The following is a 16,583-nucleotide window of genomic DNA, read 5'->3' as shown; positions in this document are numbered from 1 at the left end:
ATTTGAAATTAGCTATATTTCAAGGCAGATTCTTGACAAAGAATCTCATTAGTTTAAAAAAAGAGCATAAAGAAGATAATTACCTCTACATTAGTTTTTTGCTGATCCGAAAGCACTGTAAGCTGTTAAAAAATAAGCAAAGTTTATTAGCATTCCTGAAGTTATGGTTGCTATCAGAATATTTTTCTAATAAATTAAAATCTAAAACATACATTTCTGGAGGGCAGTATGGTAGCACCTTTCTATATTTAAAATATATCTAACCTAAGATCTACTAATTCTAGGGGCTGGGAAAGTGGCTCAGTGGTAGAGCATTTGCCTTGCATGCCTGAGGCCCTGGGTTCTATTCCTCAGCACCACATAAGCAAAAAGAAAAAAGCTGGAAGTGGCGTTGTGGCTCAAGTGGTAGAGTGCTAGCCTTGAGCTGAAGAGCTGAGGGACAGCGCCCAGGCCCAGAGTTCAGGCCCCACGACCGGACCAAAAAAAAAAAAAAAAAAAAAGATCTACTAATTCTAATTCTAGTAAATAACTTGTCAAAAGGCATTTTAAAAGATACTACAAAGTATTCAACATAGGAACATATTATGAGAGTAAAGGATGGACTCATCTTTTTTTTTTTTTTTTTTTGTCAATCATGGGGCTTTAACTCTGGGTCTGGGCACCGTCCCTCAGTTCTTTAGCTCAAGGCTAGTGCCCTACCACTTAAGCCATGGCGTCACTTCCGGTTCTCTGGTGGTTTACTGGAGATCAGAGTCTCATAGACTTTCCTGCCCAGCCTGGCTTTGAACCACGATCCTCAGATCTCTCAGCCTTCTGTGATGAGCTAGGATTACAGGCATGAACCTCCAGCACCTGGCTGGACTCATCTTTGTTTAAACAAAACTTAGAGATCTATTAGAACACAATGCGATAACCAAGTTATAACCAAATTGTCTATATTGCCTAAAATCTCTTAAAGTATGCATTTCAGGCAAGTGTTTTATTTATAGAAATAGTTTTATGTGGCTGAGAAGGTGACTTAGTAGTAGAGCGCTTGCCTTGCATGCCTGAGGCCCTGGGTTCGATTCCCCAGCACCACATAAGCAAAAAGAAAAAGCCAGAAGTGGCGCTATAGCTCAAGTGGTAGAGTGCTAGCCTTGAGCTGAAGAGCTGAGGGACAGTGCCCAGGCCCAAAGTTCAGACCCCACAACCGGACCCAAAAAAAAAAAAAAGAAATGATGTATAAAGTTAAAACAACAATATGCAACTAACTTTCCACTATATTTTCAAGTAAATACAGACTTAACTGGAAAGATAACCTGACTATAACTCAAAAACTTATTAGTCCAGTGAATTGTAGAAGTCACTTTTGTCTTCTGGCTAAGAAGTTTTGGGGGTTTTTTGGGGAAAAAAATAAACAACATACAAACAGAAGGAAGTATATTAATAACAGTGAATATCTTTGGTTCTATTACAACTATGATGTTTACTGATTTTCAATTTTCTTGTATTTTCCATTTCTCCATGGCTCCTTTCTATTATCAACTGGACTAAAAGACTAAAAAATGGACTTACCTGTTTCAAAATATGAAGATAATCATAACAAAATCCAATAATGTTAGAGGAAATGTCATCATCCTCATGAATTAATAGCTGTAACATGAGCGCCACTTTTGTTTCAATTGCTTGTAGTGCCTCTTGAGCATTTTTTATATCTCCATTCTTAATTAGTTTAGTCCAGCTAACTATCAATGACTGTCCCATTCCATTTACCAGCTTAGAAAATCTAGCCAGGAAGTCTACATCTTCTTCCTATGAACAATCAAAAAGGACCTCAATTTAGAACAATTTATTCCAAGCACAAGAGGGAAATTAACTTTAGAATGAATTTAATACTAACTGCAGGATTCAAGCTAAAACTGACATTAGACATTTTGTGAAATTCCACCATTGCAACTGAGGAAACTTCAGAATCTACTATTATCATCTACCAGTAAAAAATCATTACTTTTAAGGATACAGTCCAGCAGACATTACCATATATATAAAAGCTTAAAAAAAAATAGTTTTACAATCCTCTCTTCCCTAAGCTCTTGAATTTAAGTTAATGATACTTCAGCAATCTTTTCTGATATGATTTTATTTAGGCCTCAACTATCCTGGGGACATAAAACCTCTTTTATAATAACCTGCCTTGAGTCATAAGCGTGAAAGATAGAACTCAACTTTAAGATATTGTTTCCATTTATTATCTTTAAGCTGTCTCCTACAGAAAGGTTCTAACTTCACTAGTACAGATTTTTTTCTTTTAATCCAGGGATGATACAATTAGCAGAAAGGTAAGAAAATGTTATAATTTATGAAGGAAAACATTAAAGCTTTATATCAAGAATACAAATATGTCTTAAAAATTATATTTGCCACCAGGCGCTGGTGGCTCACACCTGTAATCCTAGCTACTCAGGAGCATGAGATCTGAGGATCACAGTTCAAAGCCAGCATGGGCAGGAAAGTCCATGAGACTCTTATCTCCAATAAACCACTAGAAAACCAGAAGTGGCGCTGTGGCTCTAGAGGTAGAGCCACTCGTGCCTTGAGCTGAAGAGCTGAGGGCCAGCTCCCAGGCCCAGAGTTCAAGCCCCATAACTGACAAAAAAGAAAAAAAGAAGAAAAAAAAAACCTACAGCAACAAAAAAAAGTCTTCAATTTATCTACCAATTCACTATACTAGAACCATCCCTTACAGCTAACTTTACAGTTCAATGGTTAAAATTCATTCAAACTGGGCTGGGAAGGTGGCTCAGTAGTACAGTGCTTGCCTTGCATGCATGAGGCCCTAGGTTCGATTCCTCAGTACCACATAAATAGAAAAAAACAGAAGTGGCACTGTGGCTCAAGTGGTAGAGCACTAGCCTTGAGCTGAAGAGCCGAGGGACAGCACCAAGGTCCAGAGTTCAGGCCCCACGAACAAAAGAACAACAAAAAAAATTCATTCAAACTAACTCTGTTAAAAATGTACTTTGTAAATGGTATGTATAGTCCCCTGTAACTCAATGTATAACAGTCTCTTAGACCAGAAGTATTAACAAATGAAGTTTTTTTTTGTTTGTTTGTTTGTTTTTGTTTTTTTTTGGGTCCGGTCGTGAGGCCTGAACTCTGGGCCTGGGCGCTGTCCCTCAGCTCCTCAGCTCAAGGCTAGCACTCTACCACTTGAGCCACAGCACCACTTCTGGTTTTTTTCTTTATGCTTATGTGGTGCTGAGGAATCGAACCCAGGGCCTCAGGCATGCAAGGCAAGCGCTCTACCACTGAGCCACCTTCCCAGCCCAACAAATGAAGTTTTTAAGTAATGCACAAAAGCACACACTGCCCAGACCTTCAGGTTTAAGAACTGGTATAATGTAATGTATAAAGTAAATGCTACAAAGAATATTGCAGGTCTCTGGATACAGTAGTTTATAATTTCAAATGTAGTCTCTAATATTAGAATCAAAAAAAAGCAATTACTACATTTTGTCCTCACTTGTTCTAATAATTTTCAGAGCTATATATTTATTCACCTGGTCAATGCTGAAAAACCCAGCAGTCTGCAATACTTGACACAAGGATTCTACTAGTTTCATTTTATCAACAGGGTCCATTCCTTTATTTACAATTTCAAATAAACAGTCACAAGCTTCTTCCCGTAGAACTTCTATTGACATGTGATCTAGCAGCATATTTATAAACCTGACAATGAGAAAATAAAACTATTTTAACATTTCCACACTCAATAGTTTTATATACTGTATTTTATAGACTTAGGTACAAATTGAAAATTCACAAGCATATTTACCTATCATTGGCTATAAGGGATAAGTCTATCCAAGAGACATAAGCCCCAACTACTTCAAGGCACTGACATGTCACTTCTGAATTAGTATACTGATAATTTTGTAAAATTTGGTACCATGATTCCACCAGATTTGGAATGCACTGTTCCCTCATGGTATCTTTTATCAGAGTATTCCTACGAGCCTCCTAAAAAATAAAACACCAAAATACAAAGTAGGTTATAAAATAATGTTTGACATCAGAATATAGTTGCATACAGTAATTTCCTCTCCATTGAACTTCCAGATTTGTTAACACATTCTCTGCCATCGTTTCCTATTTATCAGCTCCAGAATCATATCCTGTGATTCTTTGTATATCCTGTTTATTCTTCTGTGCCAGACTTAATGTCTTATTAAGTACAAACTATAAATAAGCACTGCTTAGAAAGCTTAAGCATCTGATTTTGTTTCTCAGTATTAAGCATGATTCTTACCTAAAATGGCAGTTCAATGCATAATGCCTTTTACAGTTATATTTGTTACAATAATCTTGTTATTATTCGTATTTGAAACTATACTCTAGTTCTATTTTAAGACTAAGGCTGAACTGAGTGTGTAGCTCAGCAGTAAAGAGATTGCCTGGCATATATGAGGCCCTGGATTAAATTCCCTGAACAAAAATAAAAAGGGGAGAAGGCAGGCAGAGAAGAGAGAGTGTATATAAAAGTTACATAAGTTAATGAAGAAATAGAAAAAGGGTGATTTAGATATGACTATATATTGTCAGATTCATAAGCAATGTTTTTTCCTTGCTCAGAGACTATATGCAAGCATTAAATGCACATTATATTTCTCAATGAATATGAGAAAAATCAACCTTTTTTTAAACTGGTAAGTTGCTTAGTTAAAAAAAAACAAAACAACTAAGGTTTCAGGCACCAGTAATTCATGCCTATAATCCTACCTACACAGGAAACTAAGACTGAAGGATTACAGTCCAAGATAGCCCAGCCAGAAAACTTCATGAAACTGATCTCCAAAATAACCAGCCAAAAGCTGGGCTGGAGTTATGGTACAAGTGGTAGAGCATCAGCTAATCTAGCAAGAAGGCTAAACAAGAATAAGACCGAGTTCAAATCTTAGTACTGGCAAAAAACAACAACAAAAATAACAACACTGGGGGCTGGGAAGGTGGCTCAGTGGTAGAGTGCTTGCTTTGCATGCATGAGGCCCTGGGTTCAATTCCTCAGCACCACATAGCAAAATGAAAAAAAAGCCACAAGTGGCGCTGTGGCTCAAGTGGTAGAGCGCTAGCCTTGAAATGAAAAGCTGAGGGACAGCGCCCAGGCCCAGAGTTCAGGCCCCACCCCACGGCCAAACCCTCCCACACCAAAACAAGTAAATAAATAAAAATTAAAAAAAATAACACTGGGGGCTGGAAAGCTGGCTCAGTGGTAGAGCACTTAACTTGCATGCATGGGGCCCTGGGTTCAATTCCTCAGCACCACATAAGCAAAAAAGAAAAAAGCCGGAAGTGGCGCTGTGGCTCAAGTGGTAGAGCGCTAGCCTTGAGCTGAAGAGCTTAAGGGACAGCGCCCGGGCCCAGAGTTCAGGCCCCATGACCGGACCACCCCCCCCAAAAAAAATAAATAAATAACAACAAGGGCTGGAAAGGTGGCTTGGTGTAGACTGCTTGTTTGCCTTGCATGAATGAAGCGCTGAGTTTGATTCCTCAGCACCACAAAAGCAGAAAAAGCCAGAAGTGGCGCTATAGCTCAAGTGGTAGAGTGCTAGCCTTGAGGTAAAGGACAGGGCCGAAACCCAGAGTTCAGGCCCCACAACCGACCAAAAAAAAACAACTCTAATAACTCTTGATTCCCACCCACCCTGTTTCCCCTCCCCGGTGGTATTGGGTTTGATCTCAGGGCCTCTTTTTTCCTAAGTCGTTTTTTTTTTTTTTTTCTTTCTTTAAAACCACTGAGCTCAGACTCAGGCTCTGATTTTTGCTTATTGTTTTAGATAGGGTCTTGCTTCCTGCCTACATATGTTCCTGTGTAGTCTACCAATGGTAGACTTCCAGTATTTTGTATAACATTTGAGTGCCACTGCATCTAGCTCTTCAGTGAGAAGGGGTTGTATGATTTTTTTCTGCCCAGGATTGCCTAGATCTGCAGTCCCAACAATCTCAGCCTCCCAAGTAGCCAGGATTAGAAATATGAGCCATTGGTGCCCAGCTAGAAAATTCAATGTAGTAACTCTTAATTTCAATCTATATTGGAAAGAAAAATCAAATCCATAATGCTGGGCAAATGTGTAATTATTACTAAATTTTTGTTTACAGGAAAATAAAAGGCTGTTGGAGGATGGTACGTGGCAGGGGGAAGGGATCAACAGAGAGGATAAGGATTTAATATGGCTTTAGTGCTTTATACAAGTATATGAAAACAGAACAAAGCAAGGATTAGAAGGTGTGAGTTTGATCAGGATACAATGCATGTATGTGTGAATGTCATAATAAAACCACCCTTTTGAATAACTAATATGTGCTAATCAAAACTTATTAAAAAATTACTTAAAAGAAAAAAAACATTTCCTTTTTCCATTATGGGTTCCTTTCCTTCTGCAAAATCTTCATTAAAAATGAGAAATTAATGTGAAGTCACTTGCCTCTGATGTATGAACCACATCACGATCCACCAACTCTGAATCAATAGCCATGAGGATTCGGAGGTACAGATCTACTCCCCTTGGATTTAGGTCCACTACTGAGAGAATGTCAAAAAAAAACCTGGGCCATTTAGTGAGATATTCTGTAACAAAAAGCAAGGCGAAGACTTGGGCTGCTTTATTTCGTATAAAGGTCTTCTCTGGTTGGTGATTCAGCATCTGACAAACAAAACACTGCTATTAAATTAAATTAAAAAGGTTAAACAGCATATTGTTTCCATTTATCACTAGTATGTAAAACTTCACTGAACTTCAACATTGTCCAGATTAACAAAGCAACAAAACTTTATCAAATTTTATGCAAGTACTTAAGTGACTGGCCAGAGAACAAACACAATTTTCAATGACTACCTCTTATTCTTCTTTGTGTATCCCTAAGCACTGAACCTACAACCTTATGTACACTAACAAATGTTCTACCACTGGGCTACTTCCCTAATTCTTGTTTTTTTTTTTGAGATAGAATCTCACTATGTAGCCCAGATGGCCTCAAACTCATGATCTTCCATGCCTAGTTCATTCTTAGACTTCACATACAGAGTTTTAAGAAAGATACAATTTCTTCCAAGAAGAAAAAATCATTTTTCTTCTGTCTACTTGCTTTTTAAGGAAAATAAGAAACTAGTTACACAAATGCTTTAAATGTTAGAATAGCTCCATTAATTAAAAAAAGAACATACAGCAAAGAACTCTGTTGGCCCTTTAAATAACATGAAGTATTTTACCTGAGCTTGGAGCCAAGATATGAGCGTCTCTCTAATCAGCTGCTGCTGAGCAGTAGTTAGTTCTGAATATCTGTTCATAACAAAGAAAAAGCATAGTGGCTATTATTTGGTGTCTGGTTTTGAAAATAAGTCCCATCAATTTGAGGGGAAGTAATTATCTTAAGTTTCCTAAAATAAATTAGTAATGCCTATCAACAGGGCTTTAAAGAATATGCAAGGAGGGGCTGGGAAGGTGGCTTGGTGGTAGAGCGCTTGCCTTGCATGCATGAGGCCCTGGGTTCGATTCCTCAGCACCACATAAGCAAAAAGAAAAAAGCCAGAAGTGGCACTGTGGCTCAAGTGGTAGAGCGCTAGCCTTGAGCTGAAGAGCTGAGGGACAGTGTCCAGGCTCAGAGTTCAGGCCCCACGACCAGACCCCCCCTCCCCCCCCCAAAAAAAGAATAAATCCAGTGGCTCACGCCTATAATTCTAGCTACTCAGGAGGCTGAAATCTGAGGACTGAGCTTCAAAGCCAGTCTAGGCAGGAAAGTCCATAAAACTCTTATCTCCAATAAACCACCAGAAAACTGTAAGTGGTGCTGTGACTCAAGTGGCAGAGTCCTTGCCTTGAGCTGAAGAGTTGAGGGACAGTGTCCAGGCCCAGAGTTCAAGCCCCATGACCAACCAAAATAAATAAATAAATAAATAAAATAAAATAAAATTGGATTACTGTTGTTACTCATTCAGGCTTTTTCAGACAAGTTGGAAATATGTGTACTTTTATATTTAACCAACAAAATATCCCACTTGGAATAAATCAAAACACACTTATAACTTGGATATATATATATAACACACATATAAAACACATATATGTAATTATGTATATGTATCTCAAACACACACACATTTTTTTTCTGGTCCTGGTGTTTGTATCAGGTCCTGGGCACTGTCCCTGAACCACTTTGTGCTTAAGGCTAGTGCTCTACCACTTGAGCCACAGCACTACTTCCAGCTTTTTCTGAGTAGTTTATTGGAAATAACAATCACACTTTCCTATCCAGGCTGGCTTTGAACTATCATCCTCAGATCTCAGCCTTCTGAGTAGCCAGGATTACAGGCATGAGCCACTGGTGCCTGGCTTAGATGTAACTTACATATTGTCAATTTACCACCTATATATTATGGTTCCCTCAAAGTAAAAACGGTCTCTCCTCAAATCTGAGTCAAAACAGTGCAAAAAGCCTTACTTGTATTTAACTTGATGTTCTAATACTTGAAAGCAGAAGAATTTTATGTGATCATCACTGGAAAAAAAAAAAAAACAAGAAAATTAGACAATCAGAATACGAAGTCAGAAAATAAAACATTAACGAATAATAGCTGAGGAGTTGCTCAAACTTAGATTTCTAAACTTATCTTCTATTTACCAATCTCTCTTTATTTTTGTCAGTTGTGAAGCTGAACTCAGGGCCTTGGCACTATCCAGATTTTTACTCAAGGCTGGTGCTCTACTGCTTTGAGTCACAGCTCCAATTCCATTTCCTGGTGGTTAACTGGAGATGAGTCTCATGGACTTTCCTGCTTGGGCTGGCTTCAAATTGTGATCCTCAGACCTCAGCCTCCAGAGTTGTTAGGACTACAGTGTATACCATCAGCTTTACCAAGCTCATTTTATAAAAAAAACTCAAATCTAAAAGCTACAAGAACAAGTTTGTGTAGTAATTTAATATTTCTATTAATCTGACAAGCAAAATAATAAATTTTTTGTAGCATGCTCCTTAAATGTAGTGCTCTGCAAATGGAAGACACTCCTAAATTCAAGAAGATATCTGGAACAATTTCTACATTATATGGTAAAAAGATCAGGTCTAAAATAACAAATGAGGGGCTGGGAAGGTGGCTCAGTGGTAGGGCGCTTGCCTTGCATGCCTGAGGCCCTGGGTTCGATTCCTCAGCACCACATAAGCAAAAAGAAAAAAGCCGGAAGTGGCGCTGTGGCTCAACTGGTAGAGCACTAGCCTTCAGCTGAAGAGCTGAGGGACAGTGCCCAGGCCCAGAGTTCAGGCCCCATGACCGGACCCAAAAAAAATAAAATAACAAATGAAAAACAGCAAGAGACTGGCTAAGTCAAATCAAAAATGGTCATCCAAATCATTCTTAGAATTGTCTAGTCAGTTATATTGTAGCCAAATACAAATTAACAGTGCCAGATGGACAGACTATTGCTCCTACCTAAAAGCTTATACAAGACATCAAACTACAAATATCCTGCTCTTATAAGATGGGAACAAAAGTTAACATCCATCTGTTAGTATTATCCCCACCACTGGTCCTCAAATCTGAACTCCTGCATGCCCTGGAATTCCTGCCAGGTAGCTGGCCACTTCTCTCTCTCCGCCCAGACCTCCCCTGTGCACGCATTTTACCTCACTTTCCCCTAGGATTTGGATGGGGACAGAGGCCATGTGCTCCCTCTCTGGGGGAGATACATGGCCCCTCTAATAAACCTTACAATAATATTTCTCCTGTGCCTGCCAGCCTCTGCGTGGTCCTCTGGGATGGTCCTGAAGGATCTTTTCACCACCAATTATCCACTCTTAATCATTTCTCAAGTGTGATGCGGAGCTGTAGTGGAGCCAGCTACAAACTCTGACAAAGTCCCCTCCAGTCCAACATTGTGCTCATTCTTAACAGTATAGGCCAGGCTTAGTCATAGTACTTTTTATTTCTTCGTAATGGAAACTAGTCCATATAAGGATCAAGATTTTATCTTAATTTAGACCACACAAATTGACCAAACAATTAGCAAAATTCACACACAAGACAGAATTTTATCATTTAAAAATTTTTAAAGATAGGTATGACCTTTTCCAAAAACCAATTATCATTCCAATCAAGAGATGATAGGGAAGTTTCTATTGTAGTCTATTCTAACTGGAATTTGCTGTCAGATACACAATATATTGAGAGCGAAGGATAATTCTGCCAAAAAGTCAATTCTAGAAAGTCTCTACTAAATCATTAAACTTAAATTTTTCTAAAAGGAGGGCTGGGAAGGTGGCTCAGTGGTATAGCACATGCCTTGCATGCCAGAGGCCCTGGGTTCGATTCCTCAGCACCATATAAGCAAAAAGAAAAAAGCCGGTGCTGTGGCTCAAGTGGTAGAGCGCTAGCCTTGAGCTGAAGAGCTGAGGGACAGCGCCCAGGCCCAGAGTTCAGGCCCCACGACCAGACCCTCCCCCCCAAAAAAAAAATTTTCCAAAAGGAAAATCACAAAGAGTTTTGGTGTCACTTTCCACATATAGGTAAAATTAACAGTCCTGCTATGTTCACAGAAATTTCAATTATTTTTGATGTCACATGAATTTTGCTTTAATTACCTATATGTCCTCTGAGCTAAGGCTTCTGCACACACCTGCCAGGCATCTGGGGAAATCTTTAACTGCTCAAAATAGGCCAGGGCCTGTAGGTTGAAAAAGAAAGACATTTGTAAGTCAATCTCAATGCCCAACTAGTACTCAACAAAACACTTATGAAATAACAAATCAAAATAATTTAGTGAATAGGAAAAAAAAAAAAGCTGACATATCCAATTCAGGTTTCAGAACATATTTACTGTGTGGCTTAATCTTAAGAAAAAACGTCTAAATAGAAGACAAATTCCATTAGTCACATAATCAAACTCCTTTGATTTTTTTCCTTACAGCAGTGAGGACATGGTTCAAGATGCACTGTATTCATAAACTGCTTTGTTAAATGGCAACTCCTTTGTACAACTACTTTAAAAAAAAAAAAAAAGAAAAAGAAAGCCCTGAAAACGTCACTGGATCATTAAAAGGACTCAAAGGAAAAACATAAATGACATAATACTAAGGTATATGTGATTATAATAAGGTATACGACAGAATTTTTTTTTTTTTTTTTTGTGGCTCGTGGGGCTTGAACTCAGGGCCTGGGCATTGTTCCTCAGCTCTTCAACTCAAGGCCAGCGCTCTACCACTTGAGCTACAGCGCCACTTCCACAACAGAATTTTTAAAATTTAACAACAAATCTACTAGAGGTGATTGTGAAAAATAAAATATATGTGCTGGGCGCTGGTGTCTCACACCTATAATCCTAGCTACTCAGGATGCTGAGATGTGAGGATCTCGGTTCAAAGCCAGCCCGGGCAGGAAAGGCTGTGAGACTCTCATCTCCAATAAACCACCAAAAAACTGGAAGTGGCGCTGTGGCTCAAGTGGCAGAGCACTTGCCTTGAGCTGAAGCGTTCAGGCCCAGAGTTCAAGCCCCACAACCGACAAAAAAAAACAAAAAAAACAAACTTATGTTCGTTTAATGTACTGTAACACTGAGGAGTATTTCAACTCTTCTCTTGTATTGTGTTATTCCCTAGCAAAAGAGATTGGAGTGGATTACAACTGCAAGACAAAAACTTTGGGAACAAATCAAGTAACTGAAAAATAAAAAGGTTAGGAATGGTTCTCCCTCCCTGTTTATGAATCAGAACTAAAAAAAAGTCTGTGCTAGCTAGGCATTAGTGGTTCATGCCAGTAATCCTAGCTTCTTAGGAGGCTGAGATCCAAGAATCAAGGTTCAAAGCCAACCACCAGCAGGAAAGTCATTGAGACTCTTAACTACCAAAAAAGCCAGAAAGTGGAGCTGTGGATTTTAAGTGGCAGAGCAGTGGCCCAGTAAAGCTCAGGGACAGTGCCTACACCCTGTGTTCAAGACTGTACTGGCACAAAGAGCCAGTAAACTCTCAAATGGATGCAGCATCAAATATATATGGCTTCTACAAGCTGAAAGGGAAAGCAGGAGTTACTCATGCTACTCCTTTTCAATAGCACGTACCACTAAATGAAGAATTCACATATGACAATGGACAAATAGTAAAGTAACCACAATCTGTAAAGAACATCTTACACAGTCATGAAGATTTTTAGAAAACTATTACATGACTTAAGCAATTGTGTATTGATACAAACTTCAGGTAGAAGGAACATTAAACATTATAGAAATCCAAATTCAATTAGCATTTATTGTTATTATAATGGTGATTATAGCATTTAATTGTTATATGTAACCATTAATGATTAAATCAATTTAGCAGCCCTGATCAGCAATTTAAAAAATGAAATAGAACAGAAAAACACAGTGCACCGCATTGATATGGGTTAGCAGCAAAGGAGGCCTATAGGGCTTGCAGGTGACAGCTGATAAACTAAAACCTGCCTGACAACGAAATGGGGGTAGGGGACTACAAAAGAATGAAGAAATAAGCCAGGCGCAGGTGGCTCACACCTGTAATCCTAGCTACTTAGGAGGCTGAGATCTAAGGATCACGGTTCAAAGCCAGCCCTGACGGGAAAGGCCATAAAACTCTTATCTCCAATTAACCACCAGAAAACTGGAAATGGTGCTGTGGCTCAAGTGGCAGAGCACTAACCTTGAGCTGAAGAGCTTAGGAACAGCACCCAGGCCCAGAGTTCAAGCCCCACGACCAACCAAAAAAAAAAAAAAAAGAAGAAGAAGAAGAAGAAATAAGAAAATGAGGAAATAAAGGACTCTAAATCACAACCTTACAGGAAACAGGAGACCCCAGGAGACCCACTGATCATTTTCAAGGACTCCAGTTCTCCCTGTTTAAGCCAAGGCCAAGAGAACTGAGATAGGCTAAACTGCTGTTTTCATGCTGGTACTTTTTTAGCTATGTTCTTGACTTGTTTGAATTCTTCTCTTGTACACTGACCCAGGTTGTTTACCTGTCCTACACTTCTAGTAACCTATTTGGTGCTTAGTCCAGGAAGTTAAGGATTAATTATATCTTTTTCTGACTTGGGACTTGTCAAATGATTCGTTATCTAGCAAGAATAGTATTTTATGAAATTTGTTTTAGTTATAGGTGTTTATGTTTGTGGGAGATACATACAAATAGGGTCAAGACCCAAAAATTAGTTTTTTCCTCTGGGTTAGAAATATATACATTTAGGTAACAGTTCTCCAAATTATTTTAATATATAAATGAGTGAATTTTCATATGTGGTTCAAAGCTGTTTCACTGATAGAGGACTGGTAAATAAAGCTGATTATATGAAAATCACCAAAAACTATCCTGACCTATAAAAATGGTATAACAAGAAATTTATTTAGGCTTTGCTCCATCCCTCTCCTACTCAGCTCAAACTTTAAACCTATAGAATTTCCAGAATGATAGGACTGTCTTTTGTTATTTATTTATTTTAATGTCAATGTATTCTTTTTTATTAAGTTTTTTATTGTAAAAATACTGTACAAAGGGGTTACAGTTACATGAGCAAGGTAATGAGTACATTTCTTATCCAGCATTGTTGCCTGTCTTTTGTTATTTATGATGAGCCTTGCATCACACCAGAATTCACACAAGTGATTTAGTGAGGAGCTACCAGATAGCCTATTAATTGGGTTGGGTACTATAGCCTATTAATTGGGTTGGGTACTAGAAAAACGAAGTGATTTACAATCTGAAAACATTAGCCCCAAATGTTAAGCCAAAGCTGAGGGTTTTTTTTTGTTTTGTTTTGTTTTTTAAGGAAATAAAAAGCTCTACTTTTAAACCAAAAATTTTGTATTTTGATCCTATATTACTAGCATTAAAAAGATTCTGTAGCAATGTTGGAGACAATCATTAGTCTTTGTTGCCCATATTTTTTTGTTGCATCTATATAACAGTTCAGCTACATTTACTAAAACCAAGGGACAAATGAGCAACTGATGTTGTGAGACAGCCCAGATCTTCCACCTATCTAGTAAGTTCCCACTATTCCTAAACTGTAATATTTTGTGCTTTCAGAATTCACTTTCTCTGGGCTGGGAAGGTGGCTCAGTGGTAGAGCACTTGCCTTGCATGACTGAGGCCCTGGGTTCGATTCCTCAGTACCACATAAGCAAAAAAGAAAAAAGCCAGAAGTGGCGCTGTGGCTCAAGTGCTAGAGCGCTAGCCTTGAGCTGAAGAGCTGAGGGATAGCACCCAGGCCCAGAGTTCAGGCCCCAGGACCAGACCAAAAAAAAAAAAAAGAATTCACTTTTTCTCAAGATTCTTTTTTACCTTCATTGATTCGGTTAGCTGTGAAGGCTGGTTTAAAAGCATGTAAATTAAGCCTGGATATTTAAGAGGATACAAATTAAACCCGGACTCTTAAACTACTCCTGAGGCAGAACCTATTTTTTCCAACAAAAATACCAACTTCTGTATTAAAATCACTACTAAGGGACTGGGAAGGTGGCTCAGTGGTAGAGTGCTTGCCTTGCATGCATGAGGCCCTGGGTTCGATTCCTCAGCACCACATAAGCAGAAAAGGCCGGAAGTGGCGCTGTGGCCCAAGTGGTAGAGGGCTAACCTTGAGCTGAAGAGCTGAGGGACAGCGTCCAGGCCCAGAGTTCAGGCCCACAACCGACAAAAAAAAAAAATTAAATAAATAAATAAAATCACTATTAATATATTGCTATTACTTTTCTAATACTTTTTTTTTTTTTGGGGGGGGGGTCCGGCCATGGGGCCTGAACTCTGGGCTTGGGCGCTGTCCCTCAGCTCTTCAGCTCAAGGCTAGTGCTCTACCACTTGAGCCACAGCACCACTTCTGGCTTTTTTCTTTTTGCTTATGTGGTGCTGAGGAATGGAACCCAGGGCCTCATGCATGCAAGGCAAGCACTCTACCACTGAGCCACCTTCCCAGCCCTTCTGATACTTTTTTTATTTTAGTTTAGTTTAAATAAAGAGCTGGGCACCATTGGCTCTGTAATTCCAGCTAATTGGGAGGTTGAGCGCTGAGGATTGCTGTTCAAAGCCATACTGATCAGGGAAAAGTCTGTGAGACTCTTATCTCCAAATAACTACAAAAAAAAAAAAAAAGAAACAACAAAAAACCCTAGAAATGGCACTGTGGCTAGAGCAAGAAATAGCCTTGAGCACAGAAGCTCAGGGTCAGTGCCCAGACCTTGAGTTCAAGCCCCAGGACTGGCACCAAAAACAAACTACACAGCTCAGTATGGGTGGTTCATGCCTAGCTACTCTAGAGGCTGAGTTCTGCAAATTGCAGTTTAAAGCCAGCCTAGGAGAGCATGTTGTTTCTGCTAGACTACACTCAAAATAACTAGTGAAAATTATTACTTGAAGAGTGACTCAAGTACCACCAAAAAAACCCTAAGAAACATATAAAAATAAAATACTTTATATTTCAAAGAGTACTTTTAAAAATAGGAAAGGCTATCTAATAACTTGAAGTAGACAACAGCTTTTAAATACAATATACATACCAAAGTAATGCTTCAACTAGTTTGAAGACAGGTAGTTTAAACACTTATGAAAAAGAAATTCTGTTTATACATAGACAAGAACTATTAATGCTTTTTGATATCCTAACTAGTATGATTATTGTCTTGCAATGGGCCAGTCACTTAAGTTCAATTCCAGTTATTTCCTGTCTCTGAAGGGCTAGTTACTTATTTAACAGGTACTAAGTCACTTTTTGCTTTCAAGGAAGAAAAAAACAGCTACAAATTTGGTGAGATTATTAACTTCATTTAGCTCATTTATTTTAAAAATTCTCCTAAGAGAAAATGCCTCTCCTCTTATCCTACACTTTAGACTACTTGTGTGTTTAAAAGTTTATTAGCTTTGGGCTGGGAAGGTGGCTTAGTGGTAGAGCGCTTGCCTTGCATGCCTGAGGCCCTGGGTTTGATTCCTCAGCACCACATAAGCAAAAAGAAAAAAGCCGGAAGTGGCGCTGTGGCTCAAGTGGTAGAGCACTAGCCTTGAGCTGAAGAGCTGAGGGACAGCGCCCAGGCCCAGAGTTCAGGCTCCACGACCGGACCCAAAAAAAAAAAAAAAAAGGTTATTAGCTTTGTTTCTTAGATTTTTTTTATCAATTTATAGTCATGATTATAGGTTATCTAATACCTGTTAATAGATTCCTTATGTAGTCAGTTTATGTAATTTAAGAGATAGCATGTCATAAATGCTTTATATCTCTACGTCTACCTGGATATTGAATATTACCAACACAAGGATTAAACCACTTGTATAAACCAAGCCAAGAAACAGAAGAATAAAATATGTGTATAACTGTAGAAAGTCTCTTAAACAATCCTGTGTAGAAACAATGATGCGTTGAATAAAATCTGCCTCAAATCATGTGATTTAAATACTATGGCTCAGTTAAGCAAGCCCAAAATAAAAACACTTCTTGTTTTTGTATTCAGAATAAACTTACTTCAAATTTGTTTGCCTCTATTCATTTATCCAAACCAGAACTATTTTGTGATACATTTTTTATTCAGAGCCTTTAATACATATTTAACATGCTTTTAGAATGGTTA

General features: G+C 38.6%; 1 protein-coding gene across 3 annotated transcripts in view; it reads right to left on the bottom strand.

Moving 5' to 3' along the window:
* Positions 1 to 16,583, bottom strand: part of Xpot (exportin for tRNA) — a 121,154-nt gene that overhangs the window by 24,732 nt on the left and 79,839 nt on the right. For all 3 annotated transcript variants that reach the window (XM_069987941.1, XM_069987924.1, XM_069987932.1), the window contains 8 exons: positions 10,609 to 10,691; positions 8,476 to 8,532; positions 7,247 to 7,316; positions 6,462 to 6,680; positions 3,815 to 3,999; positions 3,540 to 3,708; positions 1,555 to 1,791; positions 84 to 122 (listed from right to left, as the gene is read on the bottom strand). In XM_069987941.1, coding sequence (XP_069844042.1) covers positions 84 to 122; positions 1,555 to 1,791; positions 3,540 to 3,708; positions 3,815 to 3,999; positions 6,462 to 6,680; positions 7,247 to 7,316; positions 8,476 to 8,532; positions 10,609 to 10,691 — 1,059 coding nt within the window. The remainder of the gene's footprint in view (positions 1 to 83; positions 123 to 1,554; positions 1,792 to 3,539; positions 3,709 to 3,814; positions 4,000 to 6,461; positions 6,681 to 7,246; positions 7,317 to 8,475; positions 8,533 to 10,608; positions 10,692 to 16,583) is intronic.

The sequence above is a fragment of the Dipodomys merriami genome, unplaced genomic scaffold (genome assembly GCF_024711535.1).
Source record: "Dipodomys merriami isolate MVZ:Mamm:240054 unplaced genomic scaffold, mDipMer1.0.p SCAF_10, whole genome shotgun sequence".
Classification (NCBI taxonomy): domain Eukaryota; kingdom Metazoa; phylum Chordata; class Mammalia; order Rodentia; family Heteromyidae; genus Dipodomys; species Dipodomys merriami.
This window is presented reverse-complemented; position numbering and strand designations above follow the sequence as displayed.